The 25,674-nt window shown below is 41.4% G+C and overlaps 1 protein-coding gene across 3 annotated transcripts in view; it reads right to left on the bottom strand.

The window, feature by feature from the left end:
* MTR (5-methyltetrahydrofolate-homocysteine methyltransferase) overlaps nt 1–14,047 on the bottom strand; it is a 123,354-nt gene extending 109,307 nt beyond the window's left edge. For 2 of the 3 annotated variants that reach the window (XM_055588981.1, XM_055589000.1), the window contains exons 1-2: nt 12,185–14,047; nt 1,861–2,075 (exon numbers count right to left, since the gene is read on the bottom strand). In XM_055588981.1, the coding sequence (XP_055444956.1) occupies nt 1,861–2,075; nt 12,185–12,218 (249 nt within the window). In that variant the 5' untranslated portion in view covers nt 12,219–14,047. The remainder of the gene's footprint in view (nt 1–1,860; nt 2,076–12,184) is intronic. The other variant, XM_055588989.1, reaches the window with a different exon arrangement.
* Between the last annotated feature and the right edge of the window lie 11,627 nt (nt 14,048–25,674).

The raw sequence follows: 25,674 nt of genomic DNA, 5'->3' as shown, positions 1-25,674 counted from the left end.
TTTACAATAGCCAGGACATGGAAGTAACCCAGATGTCTAGCGACAGATGAATGGATAAAGAAGATGCGGTACACATATACAATGGAATATTATTCGGCCATAAAAAAGGAATGAATTTGAGTCCATTCTAGTGAGGCAGATGAACCTAGAGTCTGTCACACAGAGTGAAGGAAGTCAGAAAGAGAAAAACAAATATCGTATATTAACCCATATATATGGAATCTAAAACAGTGGTACTGCTGAATCTCTTTGCCGGGCAGGAACAGAGATGGAGGCACAGAGGACAGACTTGTGGACCCAGCAGGAGGAGGGGGAGGATGCACTGAAAGAGCAGCACTGAAACATATGCATTACCACATGCGAAACAGCCAGGGGGAATCTGCTGTCCGGCACAGGCAGCTCAGCCCAGCGCTCTGTGACCGCTTAGAGGGGTGGGAGGTAGGAGGGAGGCTGAAGGAGGAGGGGACATAAGCACACCTATGGCTGATTCATGTTGATGTATGGCAGAGACCAACACAGTATTGTAAAGCAATTAACCTCCAGTTAAATAAATGTTTTAAAAAAAGATGTACCCATGTTCACTGTAGCATTATTTACAGTTGTCAACATATGGAGACAATCTAAGTGTCTACTGACAGATGAATGAAAAAAGGAAATGTCATGTGTATACGTAATGGAATATAACTGAGCTATAAAAAAGAAGAAAGGTAGTTGCCAGAAGTTGGGGAGTGGACAGTGGGGGAAACGGATGAAGGGGGTCAAAAGGTACAAGCTTCGAGTTCTAAAGTAAGTCACGAGGATGTAATGCACAGCACGAAGACTGTAGTTAATACTACTATAAGTTGCTAAGAAGGTAGATCTTAAAAATCTTCATCACAAGAAAAAAACTGTAACTATGTATGGTAACAGATATTACCTAGACTTACTGTGGTGACCATTTTGTAACATATACTAACATCTGATCATTACGTTGTATACCTGTAACTAATGTTATTTGTCAGTTATACTGCAATTTTCAAAAGAAGTCTGAAATACCTATAACAATGCCCTACTCCAAAGAGAAAATTTTCTCATTAAAGTCACTCTGTCCTTCAAATTGAATCCAGACCAAGAAAACAGATTAAATCAACTTATTATTTCTTTTAGCCATAGTTCTACAAAATTCCTATGATAACCTATAAAACAATTTAGTTTTATGTTTATTTTTAAAAGTCTAGCAATACGCAGTTACCTGCCTCTGATCTATTTATGTTGGCTAGCTAGACAGAAAAATGAGATGAAAGAACATGGGATTTCAAGTCAGTGATCCTCTGTATCGCCAGTTATTTAACCTCTAGGATGCTCAGTTTTTAAATCTACAGAATGAGAATAACAATTACCTTTCAGTTTCACATCACTGGGGCTGCTGTAGTGAATTAGGTGCCCCAAAGGAAATCAGGCCTGAATATTCATTGGAAGGACTGATGCTAAAGCTGAAGCTCCAATACTTTGGTCACCTGATGTGAAGAACTGACTCACTGGAAAAGACCCTGATGCTGGGAAAGACTGAAAGCAGGAGAAGCAGACGACAGAGGATGAGATGGTTGGATGGCATCACCGACTCTATGGACATGAGTCTAAGCAAGCTCTAGGAGTTGGTGATAGACAGAGAAGCCTGTCATGCTGCCGTCCATGGGGTTGCCAAGATGACTGAGCAGCCAAACTAAACTGAAACCTGCTTTCTGAATAAGCCACCTCTTTCTGAATAAATCACCCCTTTCTCTGTCTCCCCCAGAGCACTTAGCACAGTGGTCTGCCCTCAGGACACCAAAGGACTTGCAGAATGATAGATAAAAATATAAGAACTCAAGGAAGCTTTACCTTATGGATTTGGTAAATGACATTGGGCTGAGTTATACTTAAAATGTCATTGTTGCCTTTCAGGGGCCTGGCATGATCTTTAAATTCTTGTCCTCGGAAGTCGTCTTCACTCAGCTTGTGCCGCTGGATCATGGTCCCCATCCCTCCATCAAGCACCATAATCCTCTCCTGCAGGATAGCTTCAATCTCATCTTGCAGGGTCTTCTTCACCCCTGCTTTAAAGAAAGTGAAAATGTGAGTTTCCAAAATGAAAGGGGAAAAATAGGTGTGGAGAGGGATTGCTGACTAAATTAAAATAATTCACAACAGGGAGTAAATGGGGCTCATAGATATATTCTCTCAATCCTGCAGACTTTGAAAAAGGCTGCCCCAAAATGTTTTCATTAAGTTACAACAATGCTTAATGAAACAAAAGAGGTTGTACACAGCACAGAATCACTGGTATAGCACTACACCAAGGTTAACGTAGGCTGTAGTTATTCCTGTTTCAAAGATGAGCACAACAGACAGCAAAGAGCCAATTGCTACAAGCCCAGGCCAGCTGCTGGAGGTCTGCAGGACTCCCTCCCTGTTGGTTCTGTGCATGTGCCCAAAATAAGACATAAGATTTGGTTTGATAACCGAAAGCCATCAATAATTCCAAACTGCCATTTAGACTGTTAAGTCTGACAGTCTCTTCCACTACCACCAGAACTCATGACAGGCTACCCGGCCTTGAAAAGCCCTAATGCATACTCCTTCCAATCCTATTTTCTGGTCTCCAAGAACTACTGGAAAGCCACAAAACCATGCTGATTGGAATCATCGCAATTCCTAAATTTGAGCCTCTTCTTTGGTTCACCTTTTCTCAGCTCCCTCAACAACACTTCTCATACCTGCTGTCCCAGACCTCTGCTTGCCTTTAGCACAAAATCCTTCTCATCCTTTCAACTCAGAGATGATTTCACCTAATCCTGTACAAGAGTCTTCTTTGGGGAGCTCCTCAAATTCACCCCACACACACACCACAAAATCCTCTTGCAGCTTGGTTCCCCCTGCACCTAAAGAAGAACATGTGATCACTTCCACCCACACCTCCCTCTGTCCCTCCCATTTACCCCTTCCCACCTCCAGCAATTCTACCTCAACCTATCTTCATGCTGTGGCTTCTTCCTCCACCACACTACTGAAATCACTCCCTAAGTCACCCATGATCTTCTAATTATCAAAAACAATGGGCTCCAATCTAAGACTCAGATTCCAAGCTGTCCACTTGTTACAGCCTGCCCCTCAATCTACTGTCCAAAACCAAACTTGCCACATTCCCTGTCTGATTTCTCTATTTTTCTGAATGCATCACCCTTTGCAGAAAACTGACCTGACAACCTCAGTGTTATGTGACTCCTCATTCTCCTTGATAATCAATATCTACCCAGATCTCAAGCCCTATAGCTCTGGCATCCAAAATGCCATCCATATTGGGCCCACCTTCCATCCCAGTGCCAACCCTTTCCTCAAGACATTACCACACATCCAGCCATCACAAGTCCTCTCTGAGCTTCAGTCTGCATCCATGAAAACTAAAAAGACAATGCCTGCTCACCCCAACTTCACGGAATTGTCTTATGGGTTAAAGGAGATCAGATACAAAGATGCTTTGTTTAAAAAAAAAAAAATCAAGTGTCATACAAACTGTCATCTCAACCACCAGGGTGACCATACCTGGTCACCCTATGTTCCAATCCATCCTATGCACCAGATTCATCTTCCCAAAAAGCATGTTTAAACCAGTTGCTTCCAATGCTTCAACAATGCTTCCAACCTTCAACAATTCCCTACTGCCTACCAAACTTACTACAAGTTATTCAAAACAAACTACAATGACACCCACTGCTCTAGTCAACATGTACTTCTGTGCTCCCTGAGAGGCGAGAAAAGCTGGAGTAAAATGCAGCTGGCTCTAAGCTCTTTGAGCCTCTTGGAGGACGACTGGGATTAGGCCAACTCATCTGTATCCCTAGCAACACCAAGGACAGTATCCAGCACTTAAGTGTTCAGTAAGTATTTCCTAAACCGACACAGCAAAACAGTGAGGAAAGATAACAAGAGAAGGTTTTTAAACCCAAACCAGTAATGTATGAATATCTGTAAACTGGCAGTGGTGCAAATTTAAAACCCAGACCTTACTGTCCAGAGTCTTAGGTATTCTATAAAGAAACAGGGGATGAATGGTGGCTATCGAGCTATTGTGACTGAATTACTCTTAATAGGCTTCAGAAAGGTTGTGCTAGCAACCTGTAAATTTGTGGGTATCTGGTTTCTTTATCAAAGGGCATTATGTTTATTTCAGGGTTTACTATTCTTTTCAAAAACTGGCTAATTTTGTTTATTGAGCTAATAAGGGTAAGAAAACTGAAAAAGGAACAAAGTTAAGATCCAAAAATCTGAGCAGTAGTACTTCAAGCACCAAAGGAAAAAAATCACTTCCTGAAAGTGTGAAGAAAAGGCAGGGCTTACTGAGACATGTATAACAGAAAGACTGGTAGGCAACCGGGCAGTAGTCTGGTCATTTCCAATTAATGTCAACAAAGGCAATTCAGGGGTGGCATTAATTTAGACACCTCATGATGTGGCTGTCCTTCAGCTAAGAAGCACTCAGAATTTGATATGATTAAGCTAATGCGGACAGTATGAAAAAAGCCAAGAAATCTGGGTTTTAGTCCCAGCTCTCAAAAGTAGCTATGGGATTTTGGACAGGCTGTGTTTTTGTCTTATCACAGGACATGTGACAACAGAAGGAGATGATACATTTGAAGGCATATTCCAGATGTTAACGACTGGAAAAGTCATGAGACATATATATCATAAAAGTCATGAGACATTTAACCTTGGCATAATCACCCCATATATGTTAGCAACTCTTATTATGTCATTATTATTGCATAGCTAATAAAAAGTAGAGCTAGGATCGAAACTCTAAAGGTTGCTTTCTATACTCTACAAGTCCAGTGGGTTAAGAAAAAGGATCACGGAAGCCTGAAGCTCTCAGTTCTGTTCATGTTGGGGCAGGAGGCAGGAATAGCATGTTTACAGATTTAGAGATGAACCTGAATGTGGCAGAGCAAACACAATAATCAGCAAAAACATCTACATGGAGATCCTTGCAGATGGGGAATAAAAAGAAAGATTAAAAACTTTAACCTATATGCTCAATTGAATTACTTTCTTTTTCAAAGAATGTAGCTGCAACCCTTCCTAAAATGAGGGCATGTGTGATGAATCACCCAGTGGGTGGGAACACGGGGTGTGGGCGTGGTGGAGGGGTGCTGGAAGAGGGAGTAGCTCATGCGTGCCTGCATGCATTCAAATGTTTTTCCCCAAACTTTAAACATTATATTTTGTAACCGTGTATAGCCAATTAACAATGTTGTGGTAGTTTCAGGAGAACAGCAAAGGGACTCGGCTATACATATACATGTGAGCGTTCTTCCCCAAACCTCCCTCCCCTGGCACATAACACTGAGCAGAGTTCCATGTGCTATACAATAGTCCCTGTTGGCTATCCAAGGTATTCAAGGGACTTCCCTGGTAGTCCTGTGGTTACGACTTCGCCTTCCAACAAAGGAGGCACAGGTTTGATCCTTGGTTGGGGAGCTAGTGGAGGTGATGGAATTCCAGTTGAGCTATTTCAAATCCTGAAAGATGATGCTGTGAAAGTGCTTCACTCAATATGCCAGCAAATTTGTAAAACTCAGCAGTGGCCACAGGACTGGAAAAAGTCAGTTTTCATTCCAATCCCAAAGAAAGGCAATGCCAAAGAATGCTCAAACTACCGCACAATTGCACTCATCTCACACACTAGTAAAGTAATGCTCAAAATTCTCCAAGCCAGGTTTCAACAGTACGTAAACCGTGAACTACCTGATGTTCAAGCTGGTTTTAGAAAAAGCAGAGGAACCAGAGATCAAATTGCCAACATCCGCTGGATCATGGAAAAAGCAAGAGAGTTCCAGAAAAATATCTATTTCTGCTTTATTGACTATGCCAAAGCCTTTGACTGTGTGGATCACAATAAACTGTGGAAAATTCTGAAAGACATGGGAATACCAGACCACCTAACCTGCCTCTTAAGAAATCTGTATGCAGGACAGGAAGCAACAATTAGAACTGGACATGGAACAACAGACTGGTTCCAAATAGGAAAAGGAGTACGTCAAGGCTGTATATTGTCACCCTGCTTATTTAACTTCTATGCAGAGTATACCATGAGAAACGCTGGACTGGAAGAAACACAAGCTGGTCAAGATTTCTGGGAGAAATATCAATAACCTCAGATATGCAGATGGCACCACCCATATGGCAGAAAGTGAAGAGGAACCAAAAAGCCTCTTGATGAAAGTGAAAGAGGAGAGTGAAAAAGTTGGCTTAAAGCTCAACATTCAGAAAATGAAGATCATGGCATCTGGTCCCATCACTTCATGGGAAATAGATGGGGAAACAGTGGAAACAGTGTCAGACTTTATTTTTCGGGGCTCCAAAACCACTGCAGATGGTGATTGCAGCCATGAAATTAAAAGACGCTTGCTCCTTGGAAGGAAAGTTATGACCAACCTAGATAGCATATTCAAAAGCAGAGACATTACTTTGCCAACAAAGGTCTGTCTAGTCAAGGCTATGGTTTTTCCTGCGGTCATGTATGGATGTGAGAGTTGGACTGTGAAGAAGGCTGAGCACCGAAGAATTGATGCTTTTGAACTGTGGTGTTGGAGAAGACTCTTGAGAGTCCCTTGGACTACAAGGAGGTCCAACCCGTCCATTCTGAAGGAGATCAGCCCTGGGATTTCTTTGGAAGGAATGATGCTGAAGCTGAAACTCCAGTACTTTGGCCACCTCATGTGAAGAGTTGACTCATTGGAAAAGACTCTGCTGCTGGGAGGGATTGGGGGCAGGAGGAGAAGGGGACGACAGAGGATGAGATGGCTGGATGGCATCACTGACTCGATGGACGTGAGTCTGAGTGAACTCCAGGAGTTGGTGATGGACAGGGAGGCCTGGCGTGCTGCATTTTATGGGGTCTCGAAGAGTCGGACACGACTGAGTGACTGAACTGAACTGAACTGGGGAGCTAAGATCCCACGTGCCTCAGAGCCAAGAAAACAAAACATAAAATAGAAACAATACTGTAACAAATTCAATAAAGACTTTAAAAATGGTCCACATCAAAAAAAGTGCCCACTCTTGCCACTATTATTCAACATAGTTTTGGAAAACAGAGCCATGGCAGAGAATAAAAAGAAATAAAAGGAATCCAGAAGAAAAATAAGAGGTAAAACCCTCACTGTTTGCAGATGACATAATACTATACATCAGATCAGATCAGTTGCTAACTCAATGGACGTGAGTCTGAGTGATCTCTGGGAGTTGGTGATGGACAGGGAGGCCTGGCGTGCTGCGATTCATGGGGTCGTGAAGAGTTAGACACGACTGAGTGACTGAACTGAACTGAACTGATGGCTGATTCTTGTTGTATGGCAGAAATCAACACAACATTGTAAAACAATCTTCCTCCAATTAAAAAATAAGGTAAAAAAACAAAAATGGTCCACATTGAAAAAAAGTCTTAAAAAATAAATTAAAAAGTATTCAAACCTTTGAGGAAAAAAAAAATCCCAGTTTTTTCTACAAAGAAATATGTCTTTTGGCATCAGTAAAATGGCCAGTAGTTTATCAGGAAGGTAGATCAGTTGGTCAAGAATCCACCTGCAATGCAGGAGACTGGGGTTCAATCCCTGGGTCAGGAAGATTCCCTGCAGAAGAAAATGGCAGCCCACTCCAGTATGCTTGCCTGAAAAACCCCATGGACAGAGGATCCTGATGGGCTACAGTCCGTGGGGTCGCAAGAATCAGACAGGACTTAGCAACTAAAACCATCACCATCAACCAAAATGATCAGTAAATACCATATGATTTACATGTCTTTGTACTTCTATCTCCTCCACTGACCAAGTACACAAGAGTTTAAGGAGATAGAAATAAGAAAGGAAAGTTAACATAACAACAAAAGAAATGCCCTCCCTCCGCCCACCCTGGTCTCCTTCATCAGAGTTGGTTTGGCCTTTCTCTACTCACTGCAAATCTGACAACGGAGTGTGCCCCAACTTGTCCTATTTTCAAAAAAGGTCTGAGCATTTTCCCAAGAGGCCTCTAATGTATTCACTTTTCAAATCAGAAATATAAATTGTTTTCAATCTTTAAGATAGTTCACCATTTACCATAAAACAACCCCATCCCCACACAAATCCTGATAGCTTGTTAAGAGTTATCATATACATAAGAGACAAAAGATTTTTTAAAAAACTCTAAACCTGTAATTTTTTAAATAAGAAGCTTGACCAACTTACTCTGTAATTTATGTGGAAGACTAAAAGCCCAAAAAGAACTAACTTTACTTTAAAAAAGTAGAAAGAGATTACTTGGCCTATCAAATATTATTATATACTATAAGATATTATAAAATAAGTAAAGTAAGATATAGAATATCTTCTCACTTAGCACATGGCAAGACATCTAAAGACTTAAATAGCTCAACCTATAATTTTTTTTTTAAGTAAATTTGATTACATTAAAAACAAAGGATTTCTGTCAAATGAAAGTCACCACTGACAAAAGTAATAAACCGATTATCAACTGAAGGAAGATTCTGCAATGTCAAACTGAAAGGTACTGGGACTTCCCTGGCGGTTCAGTGGTTAGGACTCTGCGCTTTCACTGCTGGGGCCCAGGGTTAGATCCCTGGTCAGGGAATTAAGATCCTGCAAACCACACAGCACAGCCAAAGGAAGAAAAAAAAAAAACCTGAAAGAGACTAAAATCTATAACATACCAGGAGCTCCTACAAATCAATAAGAAATTAAACAGAAAAATGGGCAAAAGATGTGAATAGGCAAATCAAGGGAGGGAAAAACTGAATACTCAACAAGTATATGAAGAGATGCTCCAACTATAAGCCATCAGAGAGACATAAACACCAATACAGTATACTAACACATATATATGGAATTTAGAAAGATGGTAACAATAACCCTGTATACGAGACAGCAAAAGAGACACTGATGTATAGAACAGTCTTATGGACTCTGTGGGAGAGGGAGAGGGTGGGAAGATTTGGGAGAATGGCATTGAAACATGTATACTATCATGTATGAAACGAGTCACCAGTCCAGGTTCGATGCACGATACTGGATGCTTGGGGCTGGTGCACTGGGACGACCCAGAGGGATGGTATGGGGAGGGAGGAGGGAGGAGGGTTCAGGATGGGGAACACATGTATACCTGTGGCGGATTCGTTTCGATATTTGGCAAAACCAATACAATATTGTATAGTTTAAAAATAAAATAAAATTAAAAAAAAAAAGAAAAAAAAACAAAAAACAAGACGAAACCAATATATATGCAAGGGATGGGCAGTACTTAGAAGATTGGATAATACCAAAGAAAATCAGAACCCTTGCTTTTTGGAACGTAGACAGATACAGTCATTCTGGAGAGCAACCTAGCAGGAGTCAGTAAAATTAAGCATGTGGAAAACTCAACAGTCTCACTCCTGAGTGTATTTCCCAAACAAAGGCTCCACTGATGCATAGAGAACATATCAGAGGATATTACAGAAGTTGCAAATTGGAGACAACCCTGGGAAATGGCAAAGTCAAATGTGCAGATGCTCGTGTGTGGAATACCACTGAGTGCTAACCAGATTTACCACTGTATTGCTCTGTTGATTGAGTGAGGAAGTCAGAAATGGCTAACTAGTGAAGTCACTCAGTCATGTCTGACTCTTTGCGACCCCATGGACTGTAGCCTACCAGGCTCCTCTGTCCATGGGATTTTCCAGGCAAGAATACTGGAGTAGATTGCCATCCGACCCAGGGATAGAACCCTAGTCTCCTGCATCTCCTGCATTGCAGGTACCACCTGGGATGATATATGTAAATAACACAGTCTAAAAGAGAAATACACAAGGAATGTCCTTGTCCAGTAAGCCTAAGAGATCACAATGTTTTTCCCAGCTTGAGAGGACCTAGTCAATGTACTTCACTTGGGTGATTTTTTTTCTACCCATTAATGTTTTATTTCCCAGTAATGATACCATGATTCATAGTAAATGCTCCAAAGAGTAAACAAACATGGTATTAACTGGTTAAAGGACCAATTAGATGTTGAGGTGGGTAAGTCAGTATCACCCTTAAGAACCATCCTAAATAATGGTTCTTTAAGACAAGAACCATCCTAAAGACAAGATGATGGCATAAACCAATAAACCCCAAATACACATGATTTTAAGTAATAAATTACTGTCAAGAACACAGTTACTCTATAGACAGAATGATCCCATGTAGCTCTGATTTACTTAGGACTCCCACATCCACTGCACTAACTGGGGAAAACACAGAGCAAGGAAAAGAATTTTGCATTATAAACAAACGATCCCAACACTTCTCAGCACTTTCTTGACTTGACTATATTCAAGACTATCTTCAGTTCAGTTCAGTCGCTCAGTCGTGTCCAACTCTTTGCGACCCCATGAATCGCAGCACACCAGGCCTCCCTGTCCATCACCAACTCCTGGAGTTCACCCAAACTCATGTCCATCGAGTCGGTGATGCCATCCACCCACCTCATTTTCTATTGTCCCCTTCTCCTCCTAAGTCCCTTGCAAGACACTTCATTTCTGAATCTCTAACTTCTAGTTTGCACCAACATGCTACATTTTGTAGACATGTCTTTGCTTGTGCAATATTCCACTTCTGAAATAGCATACTATTTCTCCTCTGATTTTAATGAGACCAGGAAGGATTAGAAACATGTAACTGCTGCTGCTGTTGCTGCTGCTAAGTCGCTTCAGTCGTGTCCGACTCTGTGCAACCCCGTAGACGGTAGCCCACTAAGCTCCTCCGTCCCTGGGATTCTCCAGGCAAGAACACTGGAGTGGGTTGCCATTTCCTTCTTCAGAGCTAGATTCAAACACTTAACAATTTTCCTTTCATCTGCTGTAAAAAGATCACTATTTAAACTATTCTAAATCTTCAGGGGGTTTTGCTCTAGATACCTTCAGATAAAAGAGAAATCACATACTTCATTTTTTTAAATTACATGGGAAAAGGAAGGTCAGAAGTCATCAGTAAAAAATACTGTTCAAATAAATAAATGATACCCCTGTGGGAGATATGGGAGAAGGCAATGGCACCCCACTCCAGTACTGTTGCCCGGAAAATCCCATGGATGGAGGAGCCTGGTGGGCTGATGTCCATGGGGTCGCACAGAGTCAGACACGACTGAAGCGACTTGGCAGCAGCAGTGGGAGATATAGGTCTCACTTTACAGCAACAGTGATAAAATGTTTCTTAGTCACATATCCACCTGTTTCATGAATAATTCTAATGGTCCCATTTATCAGGACCTTAGAATCAAAGGGTCACTAGCTCACCTCTGAAAAATTTCAGTTATGGAATTCCTGAGCTGAAGATCCTTATCTGTCACATCTACTGTTATGTCCTTGTTACTGATTCTCTTGATTCTTCACTTGCTACTTCATACCTCACAAGTTTTAATAGGTGTATTTGTTCACAAATTATCATCAGGGAGGGCATTAAAGACCTAGAGCTCATTTTAAAACGGAAAATATTGATATACTTAATTCTTGTGTTATTTTTCTTTTTCCTCATTGTTAATGTGAGAGTCACCAACATCAAAATCACCTGGAATTATTACCCCTTATCCCAACCTACTGCTGCTGCTGCTGCTGCTAAGTCACTTCAACCTACTGAGTACCCTCTAATCTATTCTAACATAGTGATTTTACACACACTAGAGTTAACAGAACTACTGTTGTTACCTCGAAGTGGAAAATAAAAGTTCAATGCAGTTTTAAATAGCTTTCTGGGCTTCCTTATTTCTCAGCACCTGAACCTTCTTTGGCTTAGATGCTCAATAAACATATTGAATAATAACGTTCAATCATGCAAAACTTCTATAAGGCCCGGACGGAACACGGTACATCAAACTGAAACGTTTTAGTTACCCTGGCGCTCAGAATATGTTTCGGGGGCACGTGTCGGGGCGTGCTTTATGGATTTGATGGTTTGTCTGCCTAGGGAGGAAGCCGGATGGGTCGGGGAGAGAAGGAACGCAGGCAGGGAGAAAACCCGGGACCTCAGGGTTCGCACGTTCAGAGGCGCCGCCCGCCCCCAGGGAAAGCTAACAAGGTGTCTCCGGGTGGTAACGGAATCACCCTAGAGACTAGGAGGTATTAAAGCACCGAAGCGCGGAGAGCGGGTCGCTGCGTTACCAGATGGCGTCAGGTCCTGGAGCGTGGGGGCCATGCTCCGGAGTCTTCTTTCTCCTCCTCCGGCCGGGGGACGCGGCAGAAAAGACGCACCCTCCACACGTGACGGCCCAGAGCCACGCCAGCCAGCGCCGGGCCAGTAGTTCACAGGTCGGGGTCCCAAGGACACTGAGGGGCCTTCCCGCAACCAGACCCGACTGCCGGGCTTCCGTCAGGGCCAGAGCGCCGCGCGGCGCTGACAGGAGGCACCCGGCCCAGACCGCTGCTCAGACACGTGCTTTCTTCTCGGTCACCTGGCCTGTCCTCGGCAAAGGCCTGGCGGCTAAACCAGCGCGACCGGAGGCCGAGTCGACAGGAGGACGCGGGCTGGACCAGAAGAGGAGGACGACGTGGCGACCGAGGCGCAGGGCCAGGGCTCGCAGTCCCCCGTGGGTTTGGGTAACTCAGAAAACTGTTATTCTGCGCGCAATCCAGCCTCGCAGGGGAGGTCCCGCCCCTTCAGGCCCGCGATTGGTCTATAGGAGCCCGTAGCGACTCTATTGGCTGACCGATTCAACCACTCACATGAGGCTTTGTGCCCCTCCCCCACCAACACCCGCCCCGCCCCGGGATTTCTGGGAGGTGTAGTTCAGGATCCCAGGTGACCCTCGGAGGTTTTGCGCATCTCAGTCCAGCGTCTGAAAGTGTGGCCACCAGTGGTCTCCCCAAATTTAAATCCTGGTACGAAGTTGGCGCTGACTTCAAAATGTATTAATATGATGTCAAGAGGCTGGTACTTGAAGTCTGGAAGAGCAGGTACTAGTCACGCTTTACTGTTAACTGGCTTTGGGCAACATAATCTTAGGCTCCACTCTACACTTTATAAAATAGGAAATGATAGGGTGGTGATAATTACTATTTTACAAGGTTGTTGTAGGGATTAGTAGTAGGATCGTGTGAACGTGCTGGGAAACTCTGAAGTAAATATATGCATGTTAATTGTCACGTTTTGACAATAAACATTTATTAAGCACACACTATGTGTCAGACTTTAGACTACACGCTTGGAATGCAAAGACAGACAAGCTACATCACATCCCCACCTTTCTCTTAAGAGGAAGAACTCACAATCCGATTAAGAATAATAATTTAACAGAAAAAAAAAAAAAAAGAATCACATGTAGTGTACCAAAGAAACTCACAACCCCAAGGGTATTGGGGGAAGATTTCCAAGGAGAAGCTGAGTTCTAAAGAGAAAGTATGTGCCAAGTTAAGGCCATTTTTGTAGAGAGAAACTAATGGGAAAAAACAGCACTTGAGAGAATTTGAAAATAAAAGACAGCTGTGTAAAATGAGATGGTTGGATGATATCATCAACTCAGTAGACATGAGTCTGAGCAAACTCCAGGAGATGGTGAAGGACAGGGGAGCCTGGCGTGCTGCAGTCCATGGGGTCGCAAAGAGCCGGACATGACTTGGCGACTGAACAACAACAACAACCAGTTTAGTGGAAGACAATTTTTCCATGGCCCAGCAGGCAGGGGATGGTTTCAGGGTGGTTCAAGCTTATTACATTTATTGTACACATTATTTCTAATCTAATGCCATTGCTGGTCTGAGAGGGGGTACTGATCCTCAGTCCAGAGTTTGGGGACCCTTGGCTTAGAGGGTAGGACAAATGATAATCAAGTATATCTTTATAAAGCAAGATTAGTACCCTGGAGGAAGATCTCTATAAGCTAGTGTCTGTCATCATCCTTGTTTACTGATAAGAAAACCAAAGTAAAGAGAGGTTGGCTGATCAGAGGGCAAGAGTGCAATGCTGATTACAATTCATTGATCACAACCAGTTGCAGATTTTTTTGTTTCTTCTCCACCCCCACTGCTTCACTTAACTAACCTAGAAGAAAAAGGAAAAAAAAAAAAAAAAAAAAAAAAAACAGAGAGAAGTTAAGCTGCCCAAGGTCACATTTCTAAGAGGCGGTAAAGCTGGGCTTCAAACCTGGGAAAACTGGTTTCAACATTCCCCCTGTTTATCACTAAGCCCTAATACTTCCTTTGAACAGCTGATGAAAGAGCTCCCTTTCCAGAAAAATGGACACACCAAATTGCTTGCAATTTCCACTGTTACTCAGATTCCCTGGCCTTAATTTACAGAATAAAGTGAGTTTATAAAATGTCGCCTCACTGTTAACATTAAACAAATGTTGTCATTCATGAAACCCTGGAATCTTAAATATTCTATATTTTCAATGGGAGATATTCTTACTTGGCATTTGGGGACAGATAAAACTTTAATCTTAAGATCAAAGCAGAGCAGCAGCTGCGCTTTGTTGGAGTACCCATGAAGAGATACCCCACGTCCAAGGTAAGAGAAACCCAAGTAAGACAGTAGGTGTTGCGAGAAGGCATCAGAGAGCAGACACACTGAAACCATAATCACAGAAAACTAGTCCATCTAATCACACGGACCACAGCCTTGTCTAACGCAATGAAACTAAGCCATGCCATGTGGGGCCACCCAAGACAGGTGGGTCATGGTGGAGAGGTCTGACAGAATGTGGTCCACTGGAGAAGGGAATGGCAAACCACTTCAGTATTCTTGCCTTGAGAACCCCATGAACAGTATGAAAAGGCAAAATGATAGGATACTGAAAAAGGAACTCCCCAGGTCTGTAGGTGCCCAATATGCTACTAGAGATCAGTGGAGAAATAACTCCAGAAAGAATGAAGGGATGGAGCCAAAGCAAAAACAATACCCAGCTGTGGATGTGACTGGTGATAGAAGCAAGGTCCGATGATGTAAAGAGCAATATTGTATAGGAACCTGGAATGTAAGGTCCATGAATCAAGGCAAATTGGACGTGGTCAAACAAGAGATGGCAAGAGTGAACATCTACATTCTAGGAATCAGCGAACTAAAATGGACTGGAATGGGTGAATTTAATTCAGATGACCATTATATCTACTACTGTGGGCAGGAATCCCTCAGAAGAAATGGAGTAGCCATCATGGTCAACAAAAGAGTCGGAAATGCAGTATTTGGATGCAATCTCAAAAACGTCAGAATGATCTCTGTTTGTTTCCAAGGCAAACCACACAGTAATCCAAGTCTATGCCCCAACCAGTAACGCTGAAGAAGCTGAAGTTGAACGGTTCTATGAAGACCTACAAGACCGTGTAGAACTAACACCCAAAAAAGATGTCCTTTTCATTATAGGGGATTGGAATGAAAAAGTAGGAAGTCGAGAAACACCTGGAGTAATAGGCAAATTTGGCCTTGGAATACAGAATGAAGCAGGGCAAAGGCTAATAGCGTTTTACCAAGAGAACACACTGGTCATAGCAAACAGCCTCTTCCAACAACACAAGAGAAGACCCTACACATGGACATCACCAGATGGTCAACATCAAAATCAGATTGATTATATTCTTTGCAGCCAAAGATGGAGAAGCCCTATACGGTCAGCAAAAACAAGACTGGGAGCCGACTGTGGCTCAGATCATGAACTCCTTACTGCCAAATTCAGACTGAAATTGAAGAAAGTAGGGAAAACCACTAGACCATTCAGGTATGACCTAAATCAAATCCCTTATGATTATACAGTGGAAGTGAGAAATAGATTTAAGGGCCTAGATCTGATAGAGTGCCTGATGAACTATGGACGGAGGTGTGTGACTTGTACAGGAGACAGGGATCAAGACCATCCCCATGGAAAAGAAATGCAAAAAAGCAAAATGGCTGTCTGAGGAGGCCTTACAAATAGCTGTGAAAAGAAGAGAAGTGAAAAGCAAAGGAGAAAAAGAAAGATATAAACATCTGAATGCAGAGTTCCAAAGAATAGCAAGAAGAGATAAGAAAGACTTCTTCAGCGACCAATGCAAAGAAATAGAGGAAAATAACAGAATGGGAAAGACTAGAGATCTCTTCAAGAAAACTAGAGATACCAAGGGAACATTTCATGCAAAGATGGGCTCGATAAAAGGCAGAAATGGTATGGACCTAACAGAAGCAGTAGATATTAAGAAGAGGTGGCAAGAATACACAGAAGAACTGTACAAAAAAGATCTTCACAACCAAGATAATCACAATGGTGTGATCACTCACTTAGAGCCAGACATCCTGGAATGTGAAGTCAAGTGGGCCTTAGAAAGCATCACTATGAACAAAGCTAGTGGAGATGATGGAAGTCCAGTTGAGCTATTTCAAATCCTGAAAGATGATGCTGTGAAAGTGCTGCACTCAATATGCCAGCAAATTTGGAAAACTCAGCAGTGGCCACAAGACTGGAAAAGGTCCGTTTTCATTCCAGTCCCAAAGAAGGGAATACCAAAGAATGCTCAAACTACCGCACAATTGCACTCAACTCACACGCTAGTAAAGTAATACTCAAAATTCTCCAAGCCAGGCTTCAGCAATACGTGAACCATGAACTTCCTGATGTTCAAGCTGGTTTTAGAAAAGGCAGAGGAACCAGATATCAAATTGGCAACATCTGCTGCTCCTGCTGCTGCTGCTAAGTCACTTCAGTTGTGTCCGACTCTGTGCGACCCCGTAGACGGCAGCCCACCAGGCTCCCCCATCCCTGGGATTCTCCAGGCAAGAACACTGGAGTGGGTTGCCATTTCCTTCTCCAATGCAGGAAAGTGAAAAGTGAAAGTGAAGTCGCTCAGTAGTGTCTGACTCTTAGCGATCCCACGGACTGCAGCCCATCAGGCTCCTCCGTCCATGGGATTTTCCAGGCAAGAGTACTGGAGTCGTGCCATTGCCTTCTCCGAACGAAAAGCCCACGTACCGGCAACTAGAGAAAGACCTCAGCGCCAAAAGACCCCATGCAGACAAAGATAAATAAATGAATAAAGGGTTGGGGCTTTCCTGGTGGCTCAGTGGTCAAGAATCCAGCTGCCAATGCAGGAGACCACGGTTCGATCCCTGAGTTGGGAAGATCCCCTGGAGGAAGGCATGGGAACCCACTCCAGTATTCTTGCCTGGAGAATCCCCATGGACAGAGGAGCCTGGTGGGCTACAGTCCATGGGGTCGCAAAGAGTCAGACATGACTGAGCGACTAACCAGAGCACATATGCAGATGATAGGCAGTAAATAAGTGTATTAAAAATAATAATAATAAAGTCTTATTTTAGGACAGACTTTTTCTGTCTTGGTCTTGTTATATAGCCACAGTAACATTTAATACCTGGCACAAGGTGGCATGTGACTAAATAGTGTTCACAGGGGTAAATTACTGGAGGAACATTGCAGCCATCGTCTTTTGGACATTATCTGATGAACACTGGTAGCACAGCTTCCACAGCAGACTTTTTACTGGCAGAAAGAGGGGTTTTTTGTTTGTTTGTTTTGTTTTGTCTTAAGCAGGATGTAATTTGAAAGCTATAATCATTCTCTAAAACTGGAAATATGATTCCTTTATTTGCCAATGGTAAGATAAATCTCCCAGGTGGTGCCAGTGGTAAAGAACCCACCTGCCAATGCAGGAGACAAAAGAGACGGTGGGGTTTGATCCCTGGGTGGGGAAGATTCCCTGGCGGAGGGCACAGCAACCCACTCCAGTATTCTTGCCTGGAGAATCCCATTTGCAGAGGAGCATGGCGGGCTACAGTCCATAGAGTCACAAAGAGTGGGATGTAACTGGAGCAACTTAGCACTCACACAAGATAATTTCACTAGTGTTAACATTAAATAAAGCAAAATAATCCCTAGGTCAAGCTGACTGTAGCTTGATTAAAGTTATTAATCTTGGTAAAGAAACACTCGCCTCTCAGCAACTCTGGGGGGGTGGGACTGAGTACTGGTTAGGAATGGAGGCATAGACCAAGGAACTCGGGAAGGCTCACCTGGCTGCTGAGATCTTTAACCCTGTTCCTGAGATAAAGGTGCAGCTGGTATCTGTAATGGAGATTGCGTATCTTCTGCTATAATGACTGTACGACATTAGTTTTCAAAGTCATTCAAGTATTGCCTCAGTCTTTCTAGAAAGCTAGTCTTTCTCTGGTGACAGACAACCATGTTGGTATTGCTGTTCCCCTTTAAAGTGTAAAAGCACTATACCTGGTATGTGATTAAGGATACCCATGTATAAGGATCATGTACTTCTAATAGTATTTGAGGTGGTTTTTACACTTGGCCAGACAGTTGGTATTAAGAACCTTAATATAAACCTTATTAAAACCATCAATTTGGATGTCACACAGAAATGAACTGTAGCCTGAAAACATTAAAATTAAATAATGTATTTTTTCTTTAAGTAAATATTTAATCACCAATTATCCAATTTGTCAAAAACCATTAATGTGCAGTGCAAGGTTAGTTCTGTAGTGTGTTCAATCTTGGATATTTTTTAAAAATTAAGAACTAAATGAATTTCAAAGAAACTGAAACCTATGACACTGTTCAGATTATCAAAATGTATAATTAATATTTACAGCAGAGCTTTAGAAAATTCTATCAAATAAATGCCAGTTAAGTACCCAAAGTGGATAGGCACCATGTCAGATGCTTTGGGGAACATAAAGATGTTCAGAATAGGATTTGCTCCCCAAAGATCCTGCAAGACAAATTATGAGTGAATAAGATAAAGTGGATCATAATAAATGGGATAACAGAAATACAAGGGGAAAGCTAGTAACTAGAGGAAAGAAAGAAGTTCATTCAAAATATGAAAACCCAAGAAATTCATGTAAAGAGATAGATTTGGACTACAATGTAAGAAAAAATAATGATGCTAGGGGCTGAATGTTTGTGTCCCCTCCAAATTCATATGTTGAAATCCTAATGCTCATTGGTAGTAGGGGCTTTGGGATGTGGCTAGGTTATGAAGGTGGAACCTTCAGAGGGAGTTAGGGACCTTGTAAGAGAGGCCCAGTAAGGCTCCCTTGTCCCTTCTGCTATGTGAGGATATACAGGGAAGTTTGGGTTCTCATCTAACCACACTAACACCATAATCTTGAACTTCTCAGTCTCCAGAACTATGAGAAATATAGATCTGTTGTTAATACCCTACCTATAGATGCCTGCGATATTTTGTTAGAGCAGCCCAGATGGAGTAAGACAAGTGGGCAGGAAGGAAAATGATATTACTTTTTAATGCTATTGTAAATGGAACTGTTTCACTGGTTCCTTTTCAGACTGTTAATTGCAAGTATGTAGAAATACAGCTGATTTTGAGGTGTTGATGTTAAATCTCCTTGCTGAATTCTTTTGGCTCTGACAAATTTTTGTAGGTTTGTTAGAATTTTCTACATATAACATCATATCATCTGTAGAACAGAGATTATTTCACTTTCGTTCTAATCTGGATGGCTTTTCTCTTTTTAATGTCATCTTTTCTAAGACTCTATTCATTTATTTGGCCATGCCATGTGCCATGTGGGATCTTAGTTCCCCAACCAGGGGTTGAACCCACACCCCCTGCATTGGAAGCAAGGAGTCTGAACCACTGAACCACCAGGAAAGTCCCTCAAATTTTTTATTTCCGATGAATGGGTCATATTTTCTGGTTTATGGTCTGTTTTACATTTTTTTTTGTTATTGTTGAGAACTAGACCTTCTGAGTATAATGTAGTAATTCTGGAAGTCTAATTCTCCCACTCTTCAGGGATTGCTAGTTTTTGCTGGTTGAGGGCTAGAGCCATGTGAATTTTCCAAACTAACTTTGCAGCACTTGTGTGTTAGGTAAGATCACTGATCTCTTCCATCATCTCTGCAGTTGTCTTTGGCCTTACAAAGATTTCCTTAAATGTCTGGTTCCCATAAAGTGAAAAATAGATCCCGTCTTTGAATCCCCTTCTTGCTGGAAAGCCACTTCAGCCCATATAGGTTGAAATAATGCTTGACTTCTGTGTTGGCTCCTCAGTGATAAAAAGCAGCAATTAGCACTCAAAACACATGACCTCGACTTTTGGAAGATAAGCTCCTTGCTACCCACCTTGACTGTAGCAAGCTGCACCAGGAACGCTTGCCTCTGTTCACAGCTGCCTGCCACAGGGTGGAAGGATGGGAGATGGTACCTGGTACAGCCCAAGATTCAGCTGCTTCAGTAGACTCTCTCCAGGCTCTGCAACTGTTCTGCTAGCCCAGCTTTCCAAACTAGTTGCTTCAGACAGCTCCTGCCAATTCAGTTGTTTTTTTGTTGGAGGGACAGCTATTTCAATCTTCTCCATTTTGCCTATGTTGTCGTCCTGTATCTCATGTTAGAGAGAAGTCTGAGCCCAGATGACTTATATTTTATTGTCTTTTTTCTGTCTGGTTACATTATTTTCTTATCTTGAAAATTATCTTTTTTGAATGGCAGAATATGTCTAGGTGTTAGTTTTTCTTTATTGATTTTTGCCCAGTATACTGCGTGCTCTTTTGCTTGAATGCCTAAATCCTTTTTTTCAGTTCAAGAAAATCTTATTTAGTGATATATTTGATTATTGCTTCTGTTCAACCATTCTGTTACTTTAGAATAATTATAATTGTTAGGGTTTAAAAACATTTAACTTAGATATCCATCCTCCACTTCTGATTTTTGCAAAATAATTGCTGTCTTTATAAAACCCATTTCTGATGCAGATTTTAATTCTGCTATTGCTTTGTTAGCTTCTTCTCATCCTTTTGTCACCTATCCTCCATTTTTAAAAAAATTGCTGTCTAAACTCTTCACCTCATTCTGATTTCTCCAAATCACTATATGCTCCTCTTCCATGTCTGTATATAGCCTAGCATTAATTTTTATGGTTCCTATATTATTATACTTCATTGAACTTAAGACACTTTGATATGTGCTAGTATTATTGTATTAAATAATCTTTTTGGCCACACCATGCAGCATTCTGGATATTACTGGCTGTAAAATACAGTGGTTGTAAAATGAGTGAGTGAATGTGTCGAATTAGGTACAAAATGTCCTTATCTCTCTTTATCAAAACTCATATAAAGCTGAAAAATAAAAAGGTAAAAGTTAAAATGTTTAGTATATCTAAAATATCATAAATGTAGCTATAGTGAGGAAGCTGTCAAGGTTACTATTACTGTATTATTTAGGGTAAGGCCAAGCTGTTGTAACAGATATTCTAAATACAGTGGCTTAAAACATACACAAGTTTCTGTTTCCACATGGCAGATTTGAGGGGAGCAGCCCATATCACTGGGGTGATCTCCCAAACAGAAACTCAGATTTCTTCTAAGCTGTACCTGTGCCATTCCTCGAACTTAGCAACTATGAATGACTCCTGTTACTTTTCTCCTAAAGACTCCTTATTTAGTTCACTGTATTCAGAAAAAGTTAGAGGAAGTTGTTAGTTTTAACACAGCTTTGCCAATTCCTTTTTTCTTTCAATAAAATGTTTTTGTATTATCATGTGTTTTAATTATGTTTTCATCAAAACATTGGAGCCTCAGATTCAGATAATTGAAAAAATGGAAAATGTCCCCCATGTAGCCTAATTACCCAAGGAAAGCTAAATGATTAAATAAATCAGCCTTACTTTCTGTTGTTTAAAAAAAAAAATCTGACTTCATTTTCAATTCAAATAAACTCAAATCTTTATTTTGAGGAATCATTTAAAAACCACTGAGAAATAAATATTGAACAGAATCTTATGAAGGCAGTTAAGTCAAGATTAAAATGCTGTTGTGCTAATAGAATTAAAATTTGTATTACGTAAATCTTTCTCATTTGTGCAGTATAATATGTAGCTACACTTTTTTAAGTTTTTCATGAAACAAGGGGAGGGATGCTAAAAGGAGTGCTTATGTGTACTGAAGTTGTGTTTGGGAATAGTTATATAAAAATCATGTATAAATTTAGGAAATAATTCCATTGTCTTAAACATTCTGATCAAAGTTTTTCAAAGTATTTAATTAAAGAGTAAAATATAAACTATCAAAAATGAATTGGCCTGGTATCTAGCATAAATTATACATTTTAGCTCACATGAAATAGTACATACTGAATATTTATAAGATGAGGTAAGTCAAAGATTGTAATGGGAATATTTTATATGCTTGGATAAATATGTTTTAAGTGTTTTCTCATATAATACACATCAAATCTAAAAGAAATCATGTAAACAATTACCACAACTTTTATCTAGTGAAACTTGACAATTGTGGTTGTCTCAGAAAGCATTCTTGTCACCAGTCTGTGCTGCCTTGGTTATTCACAGGTGCTTATCTAATTGGCTAACTCATTCTAAGGGCTTCCCTGGTGGCTCAGTGGTAAAGAGTCTGGGTTCGATCCCTGGGTTGGGAAGATCCCCTGGAGAAGGAAATGGCTACCCACTCCAGTATGCCTGCCTGAAAAATTCCATGGACAGAGGAGTCTGGTGGGTTATAGTCCATAGGGTCACAAGAGTTGGACACAATTTAGCAACTAAAGTTAAATCATTCTAAGGATTATTTTTTAATGATTTATGGGTTCTGTTAATTTCTACTGTAAAGTGATTCAGTTATACATGTATATACATTCTTCCTCATACTTTTCCATTATGATTTATCACAGGATACTGAATATAGTTCCTGTGCTGTACAGTAGACCTTGCTGTTTATCCATTCTATGTATAATAACTTATATCTCCTAATCCCAAACTCCCAGTCCTTCCCTCCTCCGCAGCAAGCACAAATCTGTTCTGTGAGTCTATTTGTTTCATAGGCGAGTTCTTTGTGTTGTATTTTAGATTCCACATATAAATGATGGCATATGGTATTTATTTTTCTCTTTCTTACTTCATTTAGAATGATAATCTCTAGGTACACCCGTGTTGCCTCAAATGGCATTATTTCATTCTTTTTTATGGCTGAGTAGCATTCTATTGTGTATATAGACTAATCTTCTTTATTCATTTGTCGATAGACATTTAGGTTATTTCCATGCCTTAGTGTTGTGAACAGTGCCACAGTGAACACTGGGGTGCATTTGTCTTTTCCAATTAGTTTTTTTCTGGATATATGCTGAGAAGTGGGATGGCAGGATCTTATGGCCACTCTTCTTTTTTTTTTTTTTTTTGAGGAAACTCTATACTGTTTTCCATAGTGGCTGTACCAATTGACATTCCCACTAACAGTGTAAGAGGGTTCCCTTTTCTCCACACTCTCTCCAGCATTTGTTATCTGTAGGTTTTAAATGATGGCCTTTCTGACCAGTGTAACTTGGTATCTCGTTGTAGTTTTGATTTGCACTTCTTAATAATTAATGAAGTTGAATATTTTTTCATGTGCCTGTTGGCCACCTGTATGTCTTCACTGAAGAAGTGTCTGCTTAGGTCTTCTGCCCATTTTTCAGTTGGATTGTTTCTTTGTTCTAAGTATTATTATTGAAAGTAGTTGGAAAGAATTCCCGATGTTCAAATACATGACCCAAAAAAGCCATTTATTTCTTACTGATACTCCAATTTGCCATCACTTCTGCCGATTTGTTTTATCAACATGGAAGTTTGCAGTGCTTTGGAGATTACTTGGAAAAGACTTTAAGGTCCTGGGGAATCCTTGGTTAGATGCCGGGAGCCGGCATATTGCATATTGAGTGCATATTTGCATATTGAGTACAGCACTTTTCACAGCATCATCTTTCAGGATCTGGAATAGCTCAACTGGAATTCTATCACTGCCGGGAGCCAGCGTGAGGAGCTCCACCCATGACAAAGGTCATGAGGAAGGAGGCTCGACATACGCAAAGGCGGGATCGAGCCTCAGGAGTGCCCCTGGAAATCCTCGAGCATCTACCCCCATAACCAGAGCCTGCCTACTTTACTACTTTGTGCTCTCACCTACACCTCTGACTTTACGGGGGGCTGTCCCCCACCACCTCTTTCGGAGAAGGAGTTAACTTAGAGCTCCAGTTAATAAAAACTCCTGGGCATGACAAGAGTGTTTTAACCTACAAACTCCTCTGAAGGTTCTCTGGCCTGCCTGACAGGCTTGTCCAGCCACATGTGATTGCTCACAGCCTCCCAACCGTGAGAGGCACGAGATGCTTTAAACCTTCTAAAAACAGGTTCCTTAGAAAAGTTAGAAAACTATTAGTATAAGTATAATGGGCTGATTAGAAATTGTATTGGTGAAGGGTTTTTCATTTGTTGAGCCAATGTTTGTTGCTAAGTCTCCACATCCCCTGCCCTTATACACATTAATGAATATATAGAAGAAATAAGTATTAACCTTTGATATTAATCACGTTAGACCTTAGGCTAAGTAAATTCTTTCCTTAACTAAAACCCACTACACACTCACCCTATAGGAATGTAACTTTATTTGAGTGACGTCTGTTTTAAGAATAATCACCCCTGGAGAAATAAGTGTCCTGGTTGACTGACCGCTGTCACAAGGAGAGGGTCATAAATTGTCAGCAGGCCCCCTGGCCAGAAGATGATGTAACACCCCTAAGACCTCTGTATACATTTGTATGAAGCACCTGACTCTGATAAAAGTCAGGACTGCTGACCCCGTGTGACTTTTGCATAATATCTCAGTGTATAAAAGTAGACCATGGAAAATAAAGAATTGGGATCAGTTTCTCGAAATACGGGTCTCCCCATGTCGCGCTCTCTCTCACTCTGGCTGAGTCTCCATCTGGAGCATGGAACCCACCATGCTTACTAATTTTGCCTGGGCTTCTAAGATCTGACCGGGGAGGCCTCAGTGTCTCCTCTCCTTCGGGAGAACGGAAGGACGCCTGCGGCCTACGTAAGTGGTGCAAGCTTCTTGTCTTGAAGTTTTATTGGTCTCCCGCGTAAACCAAGCTACTCAGCCTCTTTTCTGCACTGAATTTTCCTACTGAGCTATCCTCATTCTATTACTCTTTACATCTTTAATTAATATCTAATTGAAGCTATTGTATCCTGATCCTCGCCGACACCGTCCCCGCTTCGAATACCCTGGATCAGCCGGGGCTGGACCCCGGCAGTTAGGGATTCCCATTGATGGATCACAACCGTCTTCAGCTCCCAGCTTAAAAAGAATGATGATTTGTCAGCTGCTTGACGACTCAGATGGTATAGGAATCTGACTACAATGCAGGAGACCTGGGTTCCATCCGCAGGTTTGGAAAATCTCCCAGAGAAGACAATGGCTACCCACCCCAATATTCTTGCCTGGAGAATTCCATGGACAGAGGATCCTAGCGGGCTACAGTCCATGGGATCACAAAGAGTCAGATACGACTGAGTGACTAACACACTAAGTACTGAGTTATTAATTAATGAATCCAAAAGGGGAAAAAAAAAACTTGTCTCCTTCTCTGCCGATTCCATCTGAAATATGAGAACGTCGCACACAGGGCAGTTAAAGCACTACATAGGCTCCTGGGTATTTGAGAAAGTTCACGGACACAGTTGAACACACTCAGTGCCTTCTTGTCAAATAACCCAAGGCAACTGTGGGTGAGTCTTTGTCAGCTTGGTAATAATTAGCTACTTCTTAAAATACAAAGACAGAGAGGAATAAACTAGGAGATTAGGACTGACATACACACACTACTGTATATAAAGCAGGTAACTAATAATAACCTACTATATA

The sequence above is a fragment of the Bubalus kerabau genome, chromosome 1 (assembly GCF_029407905.1).
Source record: "Bubalus kerabau isolate K-KA32 ecotype Philippines breed swamp buffalo chromosome 1, PCC_UOA_SB_1v2, whole genome shotgun sequence".
Taxonomy (NCBI): domain Eukaryota; kingdom Metazoa; phylum Chordata; class Mammalia; order Artiodactyla; family Bovidae; genus Bubalus; species Bubalus kerabau.
The sequence above is the reverse complement of the archived record's forward strand: the minus strand, read 5'-3'. Positions and strand labels throughout refer to the sequence as shown.